The sequence below is a fragment of the Bufo gargarizans genome, chromosome 8 (genome assembly GCF_014858855.1).
Source record: "Bufo gargarizans isolate SCDJY-AF-19 chromosome 8, ASM1485885v1, whole genome shotgun sequence".
Taxonomy (NCBI): Eukaryota; Metazoa; Chordata; class Amphibia; order Anura; family Bufonidae; genus Bufo; species Bufo gargarizans.
Genome location: NC_058087.1, coordinates 138,025,195 through 138,049,820, shown reverse-complemented (window position 1 = coordinate 138,049,820; position 24,626 = coordinate 138,025,195). Strand labels below are relative to the sequence as shown.

Genomic DNA, 24,626 nt, shown 5'->3' with positions numbered 1-24,626 from the left:
TTTGGGGGTCCCAGTGCGTGGCCCCCGACTCATGACATGAAGCATTTCTGAACAATCAAAGGATATAAAACATTCTGGTTCCATAAAATAATATATTAATTTATAGTTGGCAAACCCAAATTTTTTTTTAAAATGGTGTACATTTTCTGTCCTTCCAGAAATCCCATCAAGGAATACAGTCAGCCGCCCCCCCGGCCAAAACGGCTGATAACAGGGAACATCGCACATCTTTTAAATACAATTAAACAGGAGACGAGAAAGAATTTAAACATACATTTGACCTTTTATTCATTAACACTTGACCCCCTACATTTACCAAAACCAGATCCATTGGCCCATGGAAAGTCCTCCATTGGTACCAATACTCCAATGCAGTAGGTAACTTCCATTGTGGCCTGGTAGTAATAGATCCGTAATTCCCTACCTACCTTTTAATCCGAAGCTGCTTTAAAACCCGTGAGACAAAAGCACTAACACCCGTAAAACGCTTTGTGGCTCGGTCTCGGATGACGGTGAACGCTTACCTTTCTTCTACAGACGTTAGGTTGTCGATTTCAGTCATCACCTCTGCAATTTCAAACTTCAGCCTCTGTATGAAGAAGAAAGAAGAAGAAGACGGTCACGTCCGGCGAACACCAAATGGAAGGGATAACTTTTACACGTGGGAGTTGCTGATGCTTCTGGATTTTGACACAATTATTGCACGTGAGACGTTTGCAGGGATTAGCGCGGATTTAACATCAGAGGTCAATGGCGTTCCTGTAAAGTTCCTGCATAAACCATTGTTCTGAAGACTCGACGTTACAAAAAAAAAACACTTCAAGGGTGTTCGACATAAAATTGTTTGTGCGTAAAAATCAGATCGCAAACCAAAAAGCAAGAATGTGAAATGGATGAAAGAGACATTTGTGAGAAGACAATAGTGGGCATTGTGATGATGGCAAGAACAAAAGCGGCAAAGAGATTTCCTCTAATTCACCAAAGCTGTGAATGTGCTTAAAGGGGTCGCCTCACTTCAGCAATAGGCGTAGAGAAAGTTAATATGAGGCACTTACTAATGTATTGTGATTGTTCATATTGCCTCCTTTGCTGTCTGGATTCATTTTTCCATCACATTGTACACTGCTCGTATCCAGGGGTTACGACCACTCTGCAATCCAGCAGGGGTGGTCGTGCTTGCACACTATAGGGAAAAACTCCCACAGTCCCAGCCACCTCTGGGAGGCTGGCGCTTTTTCCTATAGTGTGCAAGCACGACCACTGCTGCTGGATTGCTGGGTGGTTGTAACCCCTGGAAACGAGCAGTGTATAATGTGATGGAAAAATGAATCAAGCCAGCAAAGGAAGAAATATGGACAATCACAATACATTAGTAAGTGCCTTGTATTAACTTCCTCTACATGATAAATGCTATTTGCTGAAGTGAGACATCCAATTTTAGTAAATTAGGAGTGATGCATAGATTCCCAAACATAGGCTGCAATGCTTTGTGTGGATGATGGGTTTTTCAGAGAAAATCAAAATGTAGAACACAATGGGAGAAACAAGGCAAAAAGCACAAAGCAAAAGTGTAGGAGCCACCAAATCAAGCAATCGGGCTGCAGTTTTTATTTGTCACAATTGAGAGTTGAGATCTGATTGGTTGTTATGAGCCTCTCCCACCAATGCTCCCCTTTAAGGATCACTTCCATCTGCGATAGGACTTGCTATATACGTCTAAGAGATGCTGAACCTACCTCTGGGACCTGCACCAGTCTCCAAAACAGGGGTCCCCCAAACCACAGTCCCACCCGACGTGGGGGACACTGGGCGCCACGTCCAGGCAGAGAAAGAATTAAATGGTGGCCCTGCATGCGTGTGGCTCTCTCCATTCCCTTCTATGGGATTTCTGGGAACACCCGAGCACACTTGCTCCACTAACTCCCGTAGAGGTGAATGGAGCGAGACACATTTGTGCGGCCTCTACATTCATTCTCGGCCTAAATGACGGGCAACTGCCATCTCAGGAAGGGGGACGCAGAAAATGGTTCTGAAGATAGGAGGGGGTCTAAAAAGTGGAACGTAAATCAGAGACTAGATACAGTGATGGCTAACCTTGGCACTCCAGCTGTGGTACAACTACAACTCCTAAGATGCCCCCCTTGCTTGGCTGCTCTCAGAACTGTATAGAAATAAATGGAGCATGCTGGGAGTCGTAGTTTCTCCACAGCTGGAGTGCCAAGGTTAGCCATCACTGGACTTTCTGGAGGCCTATCCCTTTAATGTTTGATCGTAGGGCTTTGGCCCCCCCTATTGGACAGGACTGAGATGCAATGTCAGGGTCATGTAAACAATGAAGCCCCTTCATTCTGCTGATTAGGCTACATGCACACGACCGTATGTGTTTGGCAGTCCGCAAATTGCGGATCGGCAAAAAAAAAAAAAAAAAAAAAAACATTTGACGTCTGTATGGAATTAGTTTTTTTTTTTGCGTATCCGTTTTTTCCCCGGATCCATTGTAATAATGCCTATCATTGTTCGCAAACACATACTGATGCCAACAGCGCACAGTGGGCTGTCCGCGTTTTTTGCGGACCTATTGAAATGAATAGGTCTGCATCCTATCCGCAGATAAAACGGAACGGACACGGAAACAAAATACGTTCGTGTGCACGAGGCCTTAGCGGCATACCAGAGGTCAGACCCCCTACAAATCAGATATCCAGGTCCTATAGAGGTTTGACTCACAGAACACCCCTTAAAAGGCTTGTCCAGCCCAATATACATTTTAATCACCACCCTGCAGGACCTGTCGGGTGTCACATGCTGCTTGGGGGACTCTATCACTGTGGTTAGTCATTGGTAGCGGCAGTATATGTAACCCTATCTGTGCCGGATGTTTACCTGCGGCAACGGAAGTCCAGAGAAGATCGGGGAACCCTAGGAACTGAGCCTCAAGAAGTATCTAAGTATGCTTCACCCTACAGGTCCTACAGGGTGGAGGGGATTTTAAAAGAAGATACGCGCCTGGACAAGCCCATGTACAGCACTACATCTTTTTCTCACCACACAAGCTTCTCGATAACTGTGACCAGATGTGTTCCATCATGGCGGCTTCCACAGTCCAGGGCTCATCTTCCTACTTCACATGATTAATGTCTAGTGAGGGCGATTGCTCAACTCCAAGTAATGTCCAGCAGCCATTGCAAAGCAATCCTCAGAGGGACGGAAAATATTTTGGCCTTTGCACATCAGCTACTTTCTCAGCAGCCTCCACACCCAGATGTGTCACAATGATGTGCGGTTCACTCGCCCCAGCTGGAGAAAGATAATCCCACACATCTTATGCGGGAAACATCCCCGGCGACAGAAACGAACTGATAACGCAGTCACTTCCTTGTATAAATTGGCCCTCAAATCCCCCTCTAGGTAAGGGTACTTTCGCACTAGCGTTTATGTTTTCCAGCACCGAGTTCCGTCCTAGGGGCTTAATACCGGGAAAAAACTGATCAGTTTTATCCTAACGCATTCTGTTCAGGATGCATCAGTTCAGTCCCTCCTACGTTTTTGGGCATGCTGCAGTTTTCTCTCCAGTCAAAAATCCTGAACACTTCCCGGATCCGGCATTCATTTCCATTGAAATGCATTAATGCCGGATCCGGCCCCAAGTGTTCCGGCAAAACGGATCTGTTATTTCCGTCCACGCATGCGCAGACCATAAAAAATAAATGAATACCGGATCCGTTTTTCCGGATGACAACCGGAAAGACGGATCCTGTATTGCAATGCATTTGTGAGACAGATCCGCATCCGGATAAGGTCTCACAAATGCATCCATTTGCGTCCAGATTGCCGGATCCGGCGACGGAACTGCCTGCCAGAATCCTCTGCAGCAAGTGTGAAAGCACCCTAACTCCTATTCAGCATTTTCTTCGTTTTAGCCATCGCTTTGTGACCAATATGGTGGCTCTAACAGGGGACGTGGCACAGCTTTCCCACTGCATGATCAGAAATCTGAAAAGGTGTCCAACATCTTTTTATTTGAGCTATATCTGTATCGGAGACACAGCAGAATAGAGGTTCCCAAAGGCCAATCATTCCCAAATCATTTGCCACCTTAGGGAACCCTGATTCCACCTCTTCCTTTTGCTGATTTAAAGGGGGTGTTCTGGAAGTTCGACATTGATGGCTCATCCTTTGGACAGGCTCTCAATATAAAATCTGCCTACTCGGCTGTGCCGCGTGTATGGATAGGTCATCAGTTAAAATATCTCGGAAAATAGCAGGCAATTTCACAACAATACAATCCCTTTGAATCAGTAGGAAATATTCCAACTTTACCTCTATGTCATCTATAAGCTCCTTTTTCCTCCGTCTTATATTTAACAATTCTTCTCTCTCCTCAGACGAGAGATCTTCTGGCACTGAAACGAAAAGAAAATTACTTGAAGTGACCCGCAATACAAAGCAACCAATAAAAACGACCACATCCTAACCAGACGACTATTAATATCAAACATTTCCAGCCGCACAGAGACACCCACAGCGAGAGCAGAGCGGCATCTTTTATTCTACTTTCAGAATTACAATCTGCCCTTTCAGGCGGCTTTCATGTGACATGTTGCAGATGCAAAGTCACCGTCACCAAGTCTACCAAGTAATTCAATTTCAAAAGATTTCATCGCCTGACCGCACCCCCTCCCCTCCCTCCGCGGTCAAAAGGGACAGCAAGGCTATGATCTGCAGGCAACAAAGGGTTAATCTTTTAAAAACATTTCCTCAATCAGGAAATCAGCAATCAAAATGTATAGACGCACGGCCCGATTACGCTGCACAGTGTACCTCGGGGGATAGGGTCCGCAGAATTGGGGCAGTTCCAGCATATACTAGAGCGGTAATAATAGTAGCTGCCAGGACTGGAATCACAAATCCGAAAAACAGGGGGTTTATCCCTTTACAGCAATGGAAGCCATTCTTTATCAGAGCCGGAATACGGAACAGACGTCTCCTAACAGCGCACATCTGTTGACTCCATCTTGCACACAGACTTGTTGGTCCTCATCAGTGCAAGATATGGACACCAAGGCTATATGAAATAGGGTTTGGGGAGCAGACTGGTAGTGCAAAAAAGATAGAACACGTCTTTCGCTTGTGCGCAATTGGCACGAATAGGCATTTTCTATCATAGGGCTGGCCATTCCGTAAAATGAGGAACACTCATGGCCGGAATCAGTGTTTTGCGGATACGCACTTTGCAGATCAGTGGGGGCCCTGACACTTGGGACCCATGCCGATTAGCTGTTTAAGAAGGCAGCGGCGCTCCTGTGAGCGCCGCCGCCTTCTCTCAGCTTTTCCTAGGCAGGGCGACTATACGTTCATTGGTCACGTGGCCTAGGAGCAGCTCAGCCTCACTGAAGTGAATGGCGCTGAGCGATACCGAGCACAGCCGCTATACAATGTACGGCGCTGTGCTTGGTGAGCTGCGAGAAGGCAGAGGCGCTCACAGAAGTAGGCTGATCGGTTGGGGGTCCCGGATGTCGGACCCCACCGATCAGATATTGATGACCAATACAGAAGACAGTATTAAAATCTCGGAAAACCCTTATAAGGCCTCATGCATGCGACTGTATAATGGGTCCGCATCTGATCCCCAATTTTTGCTCATTACACACAAACCCATTTACTTCTGTGGGTCCACAAAAAATACAGACAGTGCACAGGTGTCATCAATGTGCCGCCAGCCTCCGTGCGGCCGTTCCACAAATTACAGGACATGTCCTACTGTTCTCCGTTTTGCAGGAAAGAATAGGCAGCTCTTAAGAAAAAGACTGCAGCATTCTGTCACAACCAGACAGCCGAGAAGCTCTGACAGAAGCCTTTCAGAACCTCCTCCTTGAGTTTCTTTGTTGTGGTATTCAGTTCCTCCTCTCGTTAGCCTCTCTCAGCTGTCATGTAGTTGGACTAATTGCATCCCTTTAAATTCCGCCCCATAATGCATTACTGGGCGGCTTATACTTCTTCCTGGAGTGTGTGTGCATGCTTATCCTGTTTTCCTGTCTGCTACAACGTTTAGTGCTGTACATTTATCTGTTATTTTCTCTTTGCTGGATCCCAGGTGACCCTGACTCCCTCCGTGTCTGGTGTAGGGAGCCGGTGGTCGTGTCCCCTCACTATTGTAGGGTGTTCAGGGGTTATATAGTCGAGGTACGTGGCTATGCAACCATCCACCTCTGGGATCTTTGCATAGGCTGAGCAGCCAGGGAAAGTGCTAGGTCTTGTGCAGGGGTCTCCCCTTGGTTCCTTAGCTTTGGATCCAGTGAGTCATATATGCATGTTGCATTGTCTTGTTTCCCGTACACCGTCCGTGACACATTCGCACAAACTGTATCTATATTTTACGGATTTGCGGTTTGCCGACCTCAAAACGGATAGTCGTGTGTATGAGGCCTTATGGTTATTATCTGCTCGCTCCATAAAATAATGGCTTCTATATCTTGCACTGATGAAAGATGAAAAGCCAGAAACAGCCACCTACAAGTTACAAGCCCACAGGTTCTATAATTTCGGCTGTATCTTCACGGGTCCTGGTGCGCCTCGGCAAGGATGAGGAGGTATTTACGCACCATCTTCAAATTGGGAATAAAGCCATTTTTATGGAGATTTGTGATTGAAGCGATAACAGGTAGATACCTTCTGTATAAAGGAGGCAATGCTGTACTTCAGGCTCTCAGTGGAGGACTTGTTAAGCGTACTGGAAAGGTCACCGATGACAGGGGGTGAAATCATTACATGGGTGGCTTACTGGTGTGACATTCTGATGCCCAGCATGGTCCTTTGATCTGCTGGAGCCAGTAATCAGCCCATTGTCTGCCTACAGCCCACCCTGTGCAGGCTGATCTGCCAACGCTAGAGTCCGATCGGATGCTACCACCGACCAAACAATGTTCTCTCATCTACAGGAAGCAAAATAAGTCAAACACCATTTACATGACATGATGAAATCCAAGACTTCATAGGAGTCAGTGGAGCCATCATTATTGGGTTTGCCATAGGCAGCATAGGTCATGTCCAAAGTAGGAGTCCTGCCTTCAATCAGCAGATCGGTATCACATTTCTTGAGGAGGACAAACTGCGTTCCAGCATAAGAACCGCTTTCTATACTCCCTGTAAGGAATGGAGTTCATGGTGACGTATGGCTTGCCACGTGTTGTGCCACGTTCTCATGCAAGGTGAGGGCGATAGGTTGCCTGCTTTTGCAAGACCTGAGGGCAGGACCAATGATTATTTTATTTTTATTTTTTTGAGATGACAGAATTGAGGATGCTAGACGTCACATGCACTTGTGGGATCCCACAGGCCGACACGTCACAGGACATGTGGTTGTCAGATAAATGGGGCTGATCGATACTGGTTGTTCCACAGCATGCAAGGAGTACACTGGTGATCAGGCACATGGGTTCCGCACCCCATTATCATGCATCTGAAACAAATGGTGCAAAAACAATATAGGGTGGCTCTCAAGGACCAAGCGAGGTGACATTTGCCACCACTGCTGCTCTGCAAACCAAAACCCGACAAGAAGTAGCACTTCTGCAGCGGTTCACACGTCCCAGCTCTTCTTCCTCTGCGCCAGTATTTTTATTATTCAGCTTCTCTGAAAAACCGAAAATGTGCACTTGTCTAAAAGGTCATAACTATTGCTCAACTAGATCGCCCTGTCCCTGTGCTATGCATTTAAAGTGAAGCTTTAACATTACGGGGAAACTGCATAAATAGCAATTTCCCAAGAAACCCCATAGGAGCACGAGTTATTTCATAAAAATCTATCTGTACAGCGCCACCTGCTGTTTGTTCTTTTCCGATTTCTCTGTCCACCTAGGGTGGACGCACTTGCTCAGTTTCAACCTTCAACTGCAGCAGAAATTATTTCCCCCCCCCCCCCCCCACCCCCCACACACACTCTTGGAGCAATGAATGTGGAGATCTCTGGATCCATGTGAGGTACAGGGCTGGTTCTAGCTTTGTTAGAAAGAGATTGTCATGTTCTAGATTATGTTTTATTTTTATATATAAAAAATTAATTTCCTAGTTTCTTATTACCAGATGGGCAGCAATAAGACTTGTGACAACAGGTCCTCAGAGACTTAAAGGGGTTATCCAATAGTAGAACTCCCCCCCCAAACACACAATGCCTGGGCCCCGGCACCCATGTCCCTCCGGATCGCTGCACAGCCGCTGCTGCATCTCCCCCACAGATTAAAACATCCCGCAACATGGGGGAGCAGCCAAAAGCAGGCCGCGACGGTGACCAGCCTCCCTAGCTATTAGCTGCTCCCCCGTCGCCAGATGTTTTGACCTGCACGATGGGGGTGATACAGCGGCGGCCGTGCAGTGATCCTGAAGGATGTGGGTGCCGGATCTATAGGAGGGGCCCGGGTATTTTTACTATTGGATAACCCCTTGAAGAGCAGAGTCATGAAAAATGGTATGTGGGTCACGACAGCCAAGGACCGCATGATTTCACCGGCTCTGAAATGTCAGGAACTGTCAATCAAACAAGAGAGGGAGACACTAGGCATGGTGCACCAAATAGAGAAGTTCCACCCACAGTGCACTGCAACCCTTGTTTGCATAAAAATAGAAGAAGCAGGACTACAGGACAGGATTTGCACAAGAAAGGTGTGGTTATGTTTTGGGACGCCTACCCTGCATGGCAGCAGGCTTACTCACCTGACCATCTCACCTCCAAGTTGAGGGTTGGCAGACATTTTCTCTGCACATGCACTGCAAAGGTGATGTAGTATTACATGGTAGCCCTTCACATGAATGGCCAACCCATGTCAAGAAAGTTTGTCGGGGTGGGGGCCAGCAAATGGTCTGAAGTTTGGGAGTCGGCCTTATGTTTACCCGCTGTCATTTCACCGACGTCACCAAATCCGGTCACAAGCTTCCTATCAACGGCGAGGAGTTCACTAAAAGGATGCCTGGTGGAAATGGGGGAACGGTTCCGTCACGACTTGGATCCAGTTATCGGCTTCTGCAATTCTGAATGCAGACGATGAGCCAGCCCTGACACCCTGCCAATACATCTGGCATCCCTGATGGAAAATTGTCCATCCAGGTTGGAACTAAGGGCGTTTTGCTTCCCTCAGTCCTCACGAATTCTTTTATCTGCTCAGGAAGCACTTTAAATGATCCGAGGGGGACAGGAAGGATTTCTGCACTCAGCTAAACCATGGATTTTCTTTCTAAATATAATAAATTGTATTCTGGACAAGAACCTAAATAACCGTACAACTCACAAAGTCAGGGTTTTTCCTCTGTCAGGTAACGCATTAAGGTGAGCACCGAAATTTCTAATTTTGTAAGCCGACCTGGACAATTTTTACATTCAACCTGCTGACCGTCTCCAGCCAGAGGAGTCTCCCGTAGGGTTGGATTTCTATCTGTCAGAAGCCATTACTTCCCCTAAGATAAACAGTATAAGGGCTCATGGACATGACTGCTGCTGTTTGCTGATCTGCAAAACACAGATACCAGCGTGTGCTTTCTGCATTTTGCGGAACGGAAAAGTCGGCCCCTTATAGAACAGTCCTATCCTTGCCCGTAATACAGGCAATAATAGGAGACGTTTTATTGTTTTTGCAGAACGGAAATACGGACACAGTCATTTCCGTTTTTTTTTTTTAAAGTGAATGGTTCCGCATACAGGCTGGAAAAAAAAATAAAACATATGGAACGAACGGACACAGACAAAAAATACGTTGGTGTGCATGAGCCCTAAGGCTACTTTCACATCTGCAGCATGGATTTCGGCCGGCTGTTCTCTGGATCCGGCACTGCCAGATGCAACCTGAATGCCCGCCGGCCTCATTAACTAATGGGGTCCGGCGGAGATCCGACCGCAATCTGGCACGCTGCAGTTTGCGTCCGGCTGATTCCCGGCATTCTCTGCCAAAACTGACAACCGGTTCGCAGTGCCGCAGATGTGAAAGTAGCCTAAGGCTATGTTCATACACTGAGAATCTGCATGCAGAAGACCAGCAGTGTATCAAAGTACCAGCAAGGTGGACGAGATCTTACACAATTTCATCCGTAACTTGAAGTGCAGAACGGATCTTAAATCCATATTATGCCAACTTATGCAATGAAAATTCACAGCGGACCCGTCCTGTGTGGCTGTATCACAATGCTGGCCATACAGATTAATGTAGGCGATTTCAGTGGAACGGGCAGCCATATACATACAGAGGCCTCCCGACTGCCCCCGGGGGACACAAGGATCAGGCAGGTTTTATTTCAGGGAGATAGGCCAAGTCAAGCGTACATGCATGTGAAGGAGGCGGAGGAGAGGGGGTCATATACTATGGAAGACCTACCCTCAGGATAGGTCACCACTATCTGATAGTCAGGGGTCCGACAGACCGCTCTGTGAGTACTGCAGCCTCCCCACATTATAATACATTGTATTGCAGTTCTGCTTGATTTTGCACCCCAGGGGCCTTCACTTAAATGGAACGAAGCTGCCCAAAAGCCACCTGACGTCACTAGCCTAGGAAGAGGCTACGCAGCTCATGGGAGCAGCCTGGCCTCTTAAAACAGCTGACCATTGGGGGTGCTTGGAGTCGGACACCTACAATTAGGTATTGGCGACCGATCCTGAGGATAAGTCATCCAGATTCTACTCCCAGAAAACACCTTTAAAAGGGGCTGTCTGACTTCCGCAAATAGCATTCATCATGTAGAGAAAGTGACTACAAGGCACGTACTAATGTATTGTGATTGTCCATATAGTCTCCTTTCCTGGCTCAATTCATTTTCCCATCATATACACTACTCGTTTACAAGGGTCACGAACCACCGCTGCAGTGCATATACGGGAGCTGCGTGCCTATGTGCGGTCCCAAGGCTGGCACTTTTTCCTATAGTGTGGATTGCAGGGTGGTTGTAACTGGGGAGGAGCGAATCGACTTCGGATGAAACATCCGTAGTCGATTTGCATAAAACTTTGTTCTAAAACACTGCGGACGTGTGATCGGACCCTAAGAATGTATTGGCTCCAATGAGCCGAAGTTATTGCTTTGCGAAGTCTCGTGAGACTAACTTCATAAATTAATTTGTACTGTAAAAAAAACATTTCCCGAACTCGGGTACAGTTCCAAGCAATTACTTCGGCCCATCGGAGTCCATACACAAGTCCGCAGTGTTTCGCGGATCCGCAAATCACCGGGCCGGCACCCCAATAGAAATGCCTATTCTTGTCCACAGCTGTGGACAAAAATAGGACATGTTCTATTTTTTTTTGCAGCGCCACAGGCCGAAAACACGGATGCAGACAGCAAGATGTGTGCTGTTCCGCATCTTTTCCGTCCCCATTGAAAAGAATGCGTCCGCACCGGATCCGGACCCAAAGTGCAGACATGTGAATGGAGCCTAATACTGTACGGAGCTCCTGCTCCGTACAGTATTAGTACAAAGTTTTATGCGAATCGACTTTGGATGTTTCGTCCGAAGTCGATTCGCTCATCCCTAGTTGTAACCCTTGAAAACGATCCGTGTATAATGTGATAGAAAAATGAATCCAGCCAGCAAAGGAAGCAATATGGACAATCACAATACATTAGTAAGTGGCTTGATAAATGCCATTTGCTGAAGTGTGACAACCCCTTTAACTGTCTTCTTGCCCCAATGAAATAACACACGCCTTTTACGTATTTGTATCTGCCATGGAATGTAATATGTAGATTTATGGCAATATATCATATTCCAGATACCAAAAAGGCAACAAAAAAAAATTGCCACTGTCACCGTCGCCTTGGCCATGTTCTGTGTAATGACATACGTTTCCATAATGGAGTATAAATTGTGGATTATGACATTCCCCCGCCGCCTAGAGCTTCAATTAAAAGAATATAAGAAATGAACAAGATGATGACCTAACGTATATAAGCCTCCTCCGCGAATCACGCGATTCAATTACTGGGAATGTGCAATTAGTGATTATGTGTCTCCAGTTTCCTTCCTATTAAAGTCCCTGCTGGAAATCCACCCACGTTTCGTCTCGAAGCCGCAGAAATCCCATCGCTACGCATTGCAAGATCTACCACTGGCAAATCTATTCATGATCACAGCCGATTGCCTCCGGGACTCACGATCGTCACGACCCCCCGTAGTATAATCTGTGTGTGGCCATCTTCAAGGCGACGGACGGACGGCTCTCAGGGCCTGAACAAGAACTGAGCCGAATACTCTTCTCTAGTCACCCACATGCAGTACATGGGCAGAGATTTAGGACTACTCTCACATCAGATGCAGCGCTCCAAATGCCCTGCACAGCCTTCACGCTAAAGTCTAAAATTCTTCCTGCCTTCACACACCACTAGGGGGAGCCCGAGAGCTTACTGCATCCGTTTTTATTATTAGGCTCCTAAGCGCTCTCTAGTGGCGAAAACAAAAAGCAACAACTGTATTATTTGACTCTATAGCTATGCAGGGGATTTGGAGCTTTGTATCAGAAAAAACAAGCTCTGTGCACTATAAAGATATATTATAAAAGTCATCGGCCCAAAACGCTGGACTTCTAGGTGACCTCCATATGCCTTGTGGTACGCCGTGGACAACTCTGTATTCTGCCTTATTTTGGCATTAATCACTAGATAATCACAGGCAACTAGGGTATAATCATCTCCATTAGCAGCATGGCCCCGCATGAACATTGCATGGCTACCTCTCTGCTACATGACGGCCGCAGTATAATTTCATACTATATTACATGACCTCATCCAATATTGTGTGTCATGTCCGAGCAGCGGTGACATGGATAGGTGACATAACGGACATGACTCACCCAGCTTATTAAAGCCGCTGTTAACTGCATTCTGAGAATTAACCCTATGGGCACCGTACATTCTTGACATAGCAAATGAATGAGAAGGATACAGTTGGTTTCTGACAAGTACGAAAGGTGTGTGTGGCGCCTGTGACACGGTGTAGAGGACATGGTGACAAACGTTCATACGAAAAGCGGTGAAATGCCACCGTTCTGTAAGAAAACCTAGAGCACACACAGACGTCACCTGGAAATGACATTTCTTGTAAAAAAATAAAAATAAATAAACTGATGCTCAAGTTTCCAAGTCTAAACCTGGCCAGACACTTGCTCCTCCGGACTCCTCCCCATACACATGCATGCTCAGCCTGGCCGAGCGTGCACATATTATCTACATGGATAGGGGAGTGAGCCGCTGCCAGACAGCCGAGTTGGCAAGTTATGTCCCTTGAGAACTGGCCAGGCATGTCAAAGTCCAATAAGCCAAACCTGTCATCATTCTTCCGGCAGAATCGGGACACAGCCCTACATGAGATGGTCAGCCAGTCCCCTGTGAAATGAAGGTGGATGGGGGGGGGAGGGTTCAGCTTCATCTATGGCCACCTTAAATCTGACATCATATAGTACATGACAACCTCTTTCTAACAATGCTAGAACCAGCCCTGTACCTCGCATGGATCCAGAGATCTCCCCATTCATTTCCCTGCTAGATTTATATCAAGGGGAGTGTCCTTTCTGCTGCAGATAAGGGGACGTGTCCATTCTGCTGCCGCTCTCTCCCCATCAATTCAGGAGGCAGCTGAAGGATCATACCGAGCATGTGCGGCCATCTAAGTGACCTGGACAACGAAATAAGAAAAAAAAACTGCAGGAGGCGCTGTACAGACACATTTTATTGAGTAACTCAGTGGCTATGCTAAATGTTTGATTACATGCAATTTTTGCAAAAGTATTTAGATCCGGGTGCTGGTAATAGCTAGAGAACTGCCAGGAGCTCTGGAAGTCCAACCCGTAATACTTTCAGGCTATTCAGCCTGCAAAATACCTAGGCACCGGAGCACTGTTGTCCTGCACACAATAAAAACTGCTCTTTTTTGGGGGGGCGGGGGGAATCAAATTTTGTCAAAATTATTACTGATTTGCACCAAATAAAACAGTTCTGCCTGCGCAGTGCCCTGGAGGCGATACTTGGTGCTTTCGACTGACTAGTGGTGGACTGGTTAGACATGTGGCTCCTGCAGGAACAGGCCGGGTGACCTGACAGCTGCCGCCATGCTATTTTACACAAGCCCCCATTGAATGGACATGACAGATGACAAGGTGCTGACAGGCCACCCGACCTGCTCCAACCAGTAATGCATCGTCAGTGCCCGCAGAGGAGACTCAGAAGATAAGAAATCCTGCTTTTACTGCATACAGCTCCATACTTCTGCAAGTTCCTGAATCCGTCCTGCAGAAAACATCCATGGTCTCCTACATATTCATTCAGAAATCAGATGAGTGGAGACGTTTTATTTTTTCCAGAAGGGGCGCTGCTTCGGTTACCTGGTTTTCAGAGCACCAGGTGAAGGCTTGTGTCTTCAGCCAGAGCCCACTAGGCACCCTCTTGACCTGGCTCCCCCATGTAATACCCGTTCTAGAGCATCCATTCGTATGAAACTATGTTATACCATTCCTTTATTATTCCTGCTAGAAGTTAGGGATTCATTACTAGCAGTTTGCAATGAAGGTCCAGGTTCCCATGATTAATGTAAAAAATGAAAATCGTACATCATATAGGACATGACAATCTCTTTCTAACAAAGCCAGAACCAGCCCCAAACCTCACATGGGTCCAGAGATCTCCCCATTCATTGCTCTGCTAGATTTATATCAAGAGGAGTGTCTTTTCTGCTACAGCTCAGGGGGCGTGCCCATGCCCTCCCCATCACAGCTCAGGGGGCGTGCCCATGCCCTCCCCATCACAGCTCAGGGGGCGTGCCCATGCCCTCCCCATCACAGCTCAGGGGGCGTGCCCATGCCCTCCCCATCACAGCTCAGGGGGCGTGCCCATGCCCTCCCCATCACAGCTCAGGGGGCGTGCCCATGCCCTCCCCATCACAGCTCAGGGGGCGTGCCCATGCCCTCCCCATCACAGCTCAGGGGGCGTGCCCATGCCCTCCCCATCACAGCTCAGGGGGCATGCCCATGCCCTCCCCATCACAGCTCAGGGGGCGTGCCCATGCCCTCCCCATCACAGCTTAGAGGGCGTGCCCATGCCCTCCCCATCACAGCTCAGAGGGCGTGCCCATGCTCTCCCTATCACAGCACAGGAGGCAGATGAAGGATGACACGGAGCATGTGCGGCCATCTCAGTGAGCAGGTCAAAGAAATAAGAAAAAACAAACAGCAGGTGGCGCTATAAAGATACATTTTATTGAATATCTCAGTGGCTATGCTAAATGTTTCATTACAGGCAATTACAAAAGTATTCAGATCCAGGTGCTAGTTTGAAAACGGTTTAATATTTTTCGAGGAAATATCTCTCACATGTAACCCATCCTTCTGTCCGCTGTAAGAGCACATTCACACAAGCCTGTTTTCAGTCGCTGCTTTTTCATCTGCATCTGTGGATCTCATCGGAGGGAAGCAGGAAAGGTGTCCTTCCCCTCGTGTTATCCGCTCATGTGTCTGCCAAGAGACAGATGCTTTATCCGTCTCCTACGTCTGGGATCGCTTCCCACTTTCCCTACTTTTGTCAAAAAAAATAAAAAATTTGAAAATGCAACTAAAAACATGTAAATGACCACATCTATCAGAGGCCTTTACAGAAACAGGAAAGAAGCCGCCTCTCGGCAGAACATCTTCCAGAAAGGAAAAATCTCTCTAAAAACTCTTTTACTCCCAGGCTTAATAGCGATGCGATCATTGCTCTATTCGAATAGCGATGTTCCAAGCCGGTTCCCTACCACAGCTTAGTTGCCAACAGTCCCAAATTTGCAGAGGCTATCCCTGCAAATACGGGCTGTCCGGGGCCAAACATAGGTGGGCTTATGTAACCATCTCCCATAGATGGATGGTGCCAGCGGGTTTGGGTTTCTCGTGGCCAAGGCTTGCATGCCCCAAATTTACCAATTTCTACATTGTTAAGTATGCAACTTTGCGCTCTCCACAAGGAACATTCCCGTAAATTGGTATATAGAAATATAGTTTCAGGCATTTTAAAGCATAATCACACAATCTACCATGATGCGAAGCGCTGCAGGCATTAAAGGGAATCTGTCACCAGCGACCTCCCTATCCAACCGTTAGCACAGACACAACTGGGGTTCATCTGATTAAAATGCTGTTTTTGTTTTGTTGATCCGAGGCTCTGTTCCCGAGTTATTGAACTTTTTCTTTTTGGTGCAATGAAGGCGTCACCATTGCTCTTTTTACATCCAAGCTCCACTCCTTTTCTGTGGCCAGCCCTGACCTGGCTGCTTTGATTGCCAGAACCAAGCAGTAATAAAGCAGTCAGGGAGGGGCTGGCCACAGAAAGGAGCGGAGCTTGGGTGCAACAAGAGCAAAGGTGACGCCCTCATTGCACCAAATGAGAAAGTTAATACAAGGCACTTACTAATGTATTGTGATTGTCCATATTGCCTCCTTTGCTGGCTGGATTCATTTTTCCATTGCATTATACACTGCCCATTTCCATGTTTACGACCACCCTAAAATACATCGGTGGCTGTACTTAAACAATCTAGGACAGGGATGCCCAACATGCGGCCCTCCAGCTGTTGAAAAACTACAACTTCCATCATGCCTGGACAGTCTTCAGCTAACAGGGAAAGCTGGGAGTTGTAGTTTTGCAACAGCTGGAGGGCCGCAGGTTGGGCATCCCTGCTCTAGGAAAAAGCACCAGCCTATGTGCGCATGTTCCTGGTCACTAGAGAGGCCGAAGCTTTTTTCTATAGTGTGCAAGCACGACCACCGCTGCTGGATTGCAGGGTGGTCGTAACCATGGATACAAGCAGTGTATAATGCGATGGAAAAATGAATCATGCAAAGGAGGCAATATGGACAGTCACAATACATTAGTAAGTGCCTTGTATTAACTTTCTCTAGTCTACATGATAAATGCCACTTGCTAAAATGAGACAAACCCCTTTAAGCACGTATATAATATATATAAAAAAAAAAAAAAAAAGGGCGTCTCTCCTATTAAAACCATTTGGCACGCTCCGGCACTACTACATACCTTGCACACTTGTCACTCGCTATCTGCTAGCATAAGTAAACACAGGTTTTCTCCAACGCCTTCACCACATAATTTGCTGATGCCGCTCCATGTGGTAGACGGAGCTGTCGGGCCCACTGCCAATCTCAGACACTGGCCACAAGACCTCTATTGTAACAGGCGAGAAATGACTAACGGGCAACACGTACTGCAGGGCGAGTACACACAATGCGCCGCAGAGCTCCGTGAATGCAGGATTCAGCACACTCTGCCCACACGAGCGCTCCGTCACATTGCTATTATGTTCATTAGTGCGCAGGGGAAATAATTAGCGCACACAAAAGTTGCAATTACCACATTAGACAATGACGATAGCTTTCAGATTGCGGATACCGCGGGAATACGGAAAAGAAGCCAGGTGTGCCGCCACTAATACACTTATTAGGTATGGGCAGCCCAGTGGATAGTGGGAGTCCTGCTGCTTTTCACTTTAACTAGTTCAAGGATGTGAATGTTTGCAATATACGGTAATGTATTTTCAGTTTTTTACGTCTATTTTTTCCTAGGCAACACGGAAACTTTTTGTAGCGTTATGGGTTTATTTAAAAGTATATAGGTACAGCTGTAGTCTACAGCAGGTATGGCCAACCTGAGACTCTCCAGCTGTTGCAAAACTACAACTCCCAGCATGCCTAGACTGCCTACAGCTATCAGCCTACAGCAGGACATGGTGGGAGTTGTAGTTTTACAACAGTTGGAGAGCCTCAGGTTGGCCATGCCTGGTCTAGAGCAGGCATGCTCAACCTGCGGCCCTCCAGCTGTTGCAAAACTACAGCTCCCATTAATCCCGGACAGCCTTTATATACCAGACACTACAGAAGGGCACGGTGGGAGCTGTAGTTTTACAACAGTTGGAGAACCGCAGATTGGCCATGCCTGGTCTAGAGCAGGCATCCTCAAACTGCGGCCCTCCAGCTGTTGTAAAACTACAACTCCCACAATGCCCTGCTGTGGGCGGATACCTGTAGGCTGTTTGGGCATTCTGGGAGTTGTAGTTTTGAAACAGCTGGGGGGCCGTAGTTTGAGAATGCCTGGTCTAGAGGAACACATTGAGTGTCCATTAAGTTTAGTTTTGCAACTTTTTAAAAGCCTGTGTGAAAATATTTTGTCACGGGGGCGTTTTTGAGCCGTGCTCGCCATTTGGAAGTAGCGAGGCAGTGATGGGGACAGACACATTTACCGTAGTTTTATACCTGGAAACAGGCATAAAAGCGAAGTGAAAACTACTCCCGAGCCTCCTCATAAATGAGGGGCTTTCTCCTCCAGCGCAAGGAGGAAACAAAGACCGGAGTTTTACATTGGTCTTTGTAAATGACCCCTACTGCGTTACATGCCATCTTGTGGACTGACAGTCAATTGTGCACCCACTAGGTGGCACGCGGCTGCAGCAGTTTTCAAACTGATAGGATGAGGAGCCCAGATCAGTATTTTCCTTTAAGGAATATGTGGCAACCACAAAGATTGTTCTTAAGGCCTCATGCACACCGCCGTACGTGTTTTACTGTCCACAAAACACAGAACCAGGCTGTGAGCATGGTGCCTTCCCCACCTCCCGTCTAGAGAAAAATACTATCCTTGAATAAGACTTGTTCTATTTTTTTTTTTACGGACCCGCCAAACGGACTTACAGATGTGAACTGCACATCAGCGTGCTGTCTGCATCTTTTACGATCCCACTGAGATGAATGGGTTTGCATCCGATCTGCAAAAAAAACGGATGCGGACAAAAATAAAAAACACGTGGCATGTGGTATCAGATACCTATATGCAATTAGGACATCTGACGCAGAAGTGGAGTCAGTGAAGATACTCCCTTAAATCAATCCCACCAAGACCCCATTTGCAACAGCCCATTAAGATTAGGGGGAGGTCCGACCTCTGGGACCCTGCCAATCCCCGAAAATGATTGGGACAAGCAGCACTCTCAGATACAGTCGATCTTATTAATGAGCCAATGTACCCACGTAAAAAATGAGCGCGCATCACTGACCTTTTTTTAGGGGGGTTTCAATATCACTTACTGAAAAATAAATATATATATTTCTCTTAAGAGACGCCTGGCGAAGAGACCCAAGTAGCCTCAAAAACTTGCAATTGTCATCTTTTCAGTTAGCCATTAAAAAGGTATCAACTGGAGATGAGCGAATTTCCGCTTCTAAAATTCGTTCACACTTCGTTTGGTTGTAAAAGGTAAATTGCTTTATGGATTCTGTTAACACGGACCATAACGCAATTCTATGACGGGAGGCATTCCGTTATTCATTCCGTCATAATAGAAGTCTATGGGCTGCAAAACGGATCCGTCCAGTTTCCGTTATGCAGGGGAGTCCTCTCGCTCATCTCTAGTAACAACCACTGAGGAATCTCAACCTTTTTTCACTGAAAACAAAAATTTTCTTCTTGTAAGCAAAAAATAAATACTAATTTGTTGCCTACAAGAGGCGGTCATTTAATGGGTTAAACCAATAGTCCAGACAACAGTAAACCTGACCGTTTATACAGATCGTATAAAATCCTTCTGATTTTACTGGCTTCATCTTCATAAACATTTACACAGGCCATAAAATGGCCGCCTCACCAATGTCAGCGATGACATGATGGGTCCTCAGCTACAGGCCATGCTGGTCCTCTAGGCTCTTGTGCACACATTTTGCAGGGTGGGATGGGCCCCGCACCCGGTAAACGAAGCAAGAATTATTACAGAAATAAATAGTACCCCCCCTTTCCGTTGTCATCAGGTGGCCCCTGCAGTAGGACCCCTGCCGATTAGACACTTATTCTGTGGATAAATTGTAATGGGACCACCCCCTAGGCCTCATGCACACAACCGTATTTTCAGTGCGAATCCGATATGGACCCATTCAATCAGTGGGTCAAGAATAGGCATTTCTAACATCGGACATGCCTCGCGGAAAGGGAAAATATGGGATGCATGCGGTGGATCTGTGATCTGCGGACTGCAAAAGGGATACAATCGTGTGCATGAGGCCTTAAACGGGTTGACGGCTTTATTAATATTCATGACCTATCCTCAAGATAGGTCATCAATATCAGATTGGCCAGGGTCCGACACCCGGCACCTCCGCCAATCAGCTGCTTGAAAAGAAGGCCGCACTCGTGTGAGCACTGCCTTCTCTTCAATGTTTACCCGCTCGCCGTCGCTACCGCAGTGGTGAGCAGGTGTAATTACGAGCCGCCGTCCCATTCACTTCTATTCAAGTGTGAAGGAAGTGAATCAGACCCCCGCCGTTCTGATACTGATACAAATAAAACGGACAACCTCTTTAAGGATAGGTCATCAAAAGCTATGGATTTTATATCCGTAGCATATGACTTTCCGCTGCACACTTCCACAAAACATTTCCCCCTTTGGGTGAAATAGATGGCAGAATCCACAGAATTCATTCGGCCTCAAGTGTATATGTATCATCTAGCTGTCTGAACATGGCTGCACAAATGAGCACAGTTTACTTGTGTGCCGATCAGTGCGATATAAGATAGGATACTTCGGATACTCCGACTTGAGAATGGAGTCTTTGAACCCCCGAAACGCGTCGTCTATTCATGGAGGTTCCAATACAGAAGTTCTTTACCAATTCTGGTCGTGTCTCTGTGCCAAGGGATGTCCTCGTATAGATGGATTCTAAGACGTTTCATCCACCAACCTTCTCCAAACATGTAACACACGGTTTCTGCTGGCGATTTGTTGCGGATTTTGCTGCAGAATCGTGCCAAAATCCGTCCTGTGTCACCACACCTTAAGGCTACATGCACACGAACGTTGTTTGCTTCCATTCCCATTTTTTATTTTTTTTTGCAGATAGGATGCGGACTCATTCATTTCAATGGGTCAGCAAAAAATGCGGACAGCACACCGTGCGCTGTCCGCATCAGTATGTCCCAGCAAAAAAAAAAAAAAAAAAAAAATACATAACATGTCCTATTCTTGTCCGTTTTAGGCATTGTTACAATGGATCCGCAAAAAAAAATAAAAAAAAATGATGGCATATGGATGTCATGCTTTTGTTTTGCGGATCCGCAATTTGCGGACAGCAAAATACATACGGTCGTGTGCATGTAGCCTAAAGCAATTTTTGCCTTAAAGATTTTGAGGCGCATTTTGTTCTGCATGTGTGCTCGGAGGCGCGATGGTCTCCATCTGACAATCATCACTGGTTGGACTGGCAAGATCGTCAGCAGACCCAAGGACACGGATCGGTCACACATGATACGGATCGGTCACACATGATACGGATCGGTCACACATGATACGGATCGGTCACACACGACACGGATCGGTCACACGCGTCACGGGAATATAATCCTAATCTGGCAAAATGCACCGCCTATCCAGACAGCACCCTGACTCTGTAAATGCACGCAAGTCCCTATAAATGACGAAAAACCCTTGCAACCAAAAACGAAGATATGTTACCTCCGTTCTCACAGATCATGGATCGCCCTTTGTCTACTAAGAGGTTCTTTTATAAGTCATTTCACTTAAGAAAGCTTTTAAAGGGGCGCATCAAATGGAGTTTGTGTGCATGGCTTGAGGTCCTGCAAGACGACGCAGGCCGCCTAGAGAGCCCATCTTCCTAGTACGTGTGCCTTCCAGCTTTCTCTGTGCGTTGCGAGCGTGCAATCACCCTGCAGACGGGAGCACACAGGACGGGGAGAAAAAGGCCGTACCCGTGGAGCTGCAGCCGCGGATCGGATTTCCTCGTGCAGGCCTCCACCCGGCTGTGCAACATTTGTTTAATAACCGGCGACACATGTCTTCAAGGTTCCTTCACATTCTTCTGGCACCAGAAATGAATACATCAAACTCAATATGCTGTACACATGTGGAAATATGGGAAACACATGAAGAAGAGGAAAACGTCGCTGTACTCCACAAGTGTTACAACCAATTCCACGTTGAATTCCTGCCTGCGCTGTATTACGGCAAATCTGTTTCTCCAAGAAATCAAATAATCGACCCCAAGACGTCCTGTGGGAAGACTTAATATCCGGTTGAGCAGCTATACTCGTATCTCTAATAGGAAATACTAGACCATCAATATGGACCCATCCCCCACATTGCTTCTCTCATTTCGTGGAACACGGGTAGCGTCACGCTAGGGCTGGGCGATATGGCCTAAAATCTTTATCACAATATAATTTGAAGCATGTGCGATATAACGACATATCACGATATATTATTTTCTTCTGTAAGTATACAATTACAACACTTTTCAAGGAATTTTTAAGATGTGTATTGTGTAACAGATCTGTTTCCAAACAATGTAAAGATGAAGTGTTAGTAAAACACAAAATTGTTTAAAAGAAAGTGCAAAATGTAAAAATAAAATAAACGTTACATTTCTTCCTGCCGTCCTGATTACTTAGGGCTCTTTCACATTTGCGTTCTTTTCTTCCTGGCATAGAGTTCCGTCGCCGGGGCTCTATGCCGGAAGAATACTGATCAGTTTTATCCTAATGCATTCTGAATGGAGAGAAATCCGTTCAGGATGCATCAGGATGTCTTCAGTTCAGGACCGGAACGTTTTTTGGCCGGAGAAAATACCGCGGCATGCTGCGCTTTTTGCTCCGGCCAAAAATCCTGAACACTTGCCGCAAGGCCGGATCCGGAATTAATGCCCATTGAAAGGCATTAATCCGGATCCGGCCTTAAGCTAAACGTCGTTTCGGCGCATTACCGGATCCGACGTTTCGCTTTTTCTGAATGGTTACCATGGCTGCCAGGACACTAAAGTCCTGGCAGCCATGGTAAAGTGTAGTGGGGAGCAGTATACTTACCATCCGTGCGGCTCCCAGGGCGCTTCAGAGTGACGTCAGGGCGCCCCACGCGCATGGATGACGTGATCGCATGGATCGGGAGCCGTACAGGCGGTAAGTATACTGCTCCCCCCTACTACTATGGCAACCAGGACTTTAATAGCGTCCTGGCTGCCATAGTAACACTGAACGCATTTTGAAGACAGATCAGTCTTCAAATGCTTTCAGTTCACTTGCAGTGTTACGGATCCGGCGGGCACTTCCGGCAAATGGAGTACACGACGGATCCGGACAACGCAAGTGTAAAAGAGCCCTTAGTTGTATTGCACAAAAATAAAGTTGCACTTATTTGAACTAAAAACCCTTCAAGTTCAACAGTTTTCTTTTCATGCTGCCCATACTAACGGAAGCATAAAGTAGAGACAGGTGAGATGATTTCAGCGGTCTGTCATTTAAAAGTTAAAAGTAAGTGGTTGCCGAGAACCAACATCACAATCATTGCAGACTGGGCCTGGAAAAGAGTCACTGCCACCTGAGGAGTCCTGGTTATTCCTGCCCACCTGCTGATAACTGACAGGCTTCTACCTAGTTTTCTCCCTTTCTCTCTAGGAGAGAACTGCCAATCATCAGCAGATGGACGGGAGAACAGGAGATTAGGAATAACCAGGACTCTTCTCAGGTAGACTGGACTCTTTTCAAGGCCTGGGCTCCAATGATTATGATGCTGGTTCCCAGCAACCTCTTACTTTTAGCTCATCATTGACTGAAATCAGCATTTCTGTCACTATTTTATGCTGCCCTCTAGGTCAGCCTATAAATATATATCAAATTTCAAACTTTGTTTGCAATAGGTAGTGCAAATACGAACATGACTGAACAACATCAGTGTTTATGCTCCTTGCGTGCCGCGATTAAACTTCTTGCGCATCAGACAAGGTTTTTCTTCAGGAACACAAGTTTGTCCGCAGTCTCGGGTTTCAGTGCAGATCGGTGGCATGTTACTAGGTTGCCACTGGTGCTGAATGCCCTTTCTGAGGGGGCACTCGTGGCAGGTATGCAAAGGTATTTCTTGGCTAGGCTTGCCACCCTGGGAAAATTTGCCTGGTGCAGCCTCCACCACACCGGTGGGTCAGCTTCTTCTTCTACATCCAGTGCCTGCGGTGACTCTTAAGCTCAATTTCAATTGCTTCTCTGTCAGTGAAGGCAGCTAGACCAGGCTGAGCGGATGCATTTTTTAAAAAGCTGCCAGACTTGGTTTACTCCTCTTGGGTTCTCTCTGGGCTTCTCCATCAGCTCCTGTGCTTGTGTGTGATGGTGGTGACTCTGGCGGACACAGCTTGCGGGAATTTCTGCTGCTGCTTTTGTGAAGATGAACTCTCTCCGGTCATCTGCTCTATATGATGATCTGAATAGTGGGTCGACCATGGAGGACATATCCAGGAGGTCATCAGTGGTAGGGTCTGAGTACTTCTCATTTAAATACTTGAGGAATGGCTCTCTTCATGTCCTTCGTCAAGTCTGTGTCTATGTCATCATCAGCTAGAGGAAGAACTGTGGTGTTTAGAAGGTGGAGCACAGGTTTGACATACGACACACTCACATAGTCTTCTCCAGACAGAGCATCGGTGAACTCCAACAGGGGATTGAGGGTCTTGTTCATAGAGTCTAACACATCAATGTCCTGCCAAGTTGGTACCAGGTGCCTGGTTTTCCGGTCTGCTTTCAGGACCTGTGATATGGCCTTCTCTTGTTCAGGCAGCCACTGAATCATCTGTTGTC

General features: G+C 46.8%; 1 protein-coding gene across 1 annotated transcript in view; it reads right to left on the bottom strand.

The window, feature by feature from the left end:
- The window catches only part of LOC122945437 (cytohesin-3-like), a 74,013-nt gene that overhangs the window by 18,989 nt on the left and 30,398 nt on the right, over positions 1-24,626 (bottom strand). Inside the window, exons 2-3 of the mRNA XM_044304506.1 lie at positions 4,321-4,403; positions 525-589 (exon numbers count right to left, since the gene is read on the bottom strand). Coding sequence (XP_044160441.1) covers positions 525-589; positions 4,321-4,403 — 148 coding nt within the window. The remainder of the gene's footprint in view (positions 1-524; positions 590-4,320; positions 4,404-24,626) is intronic.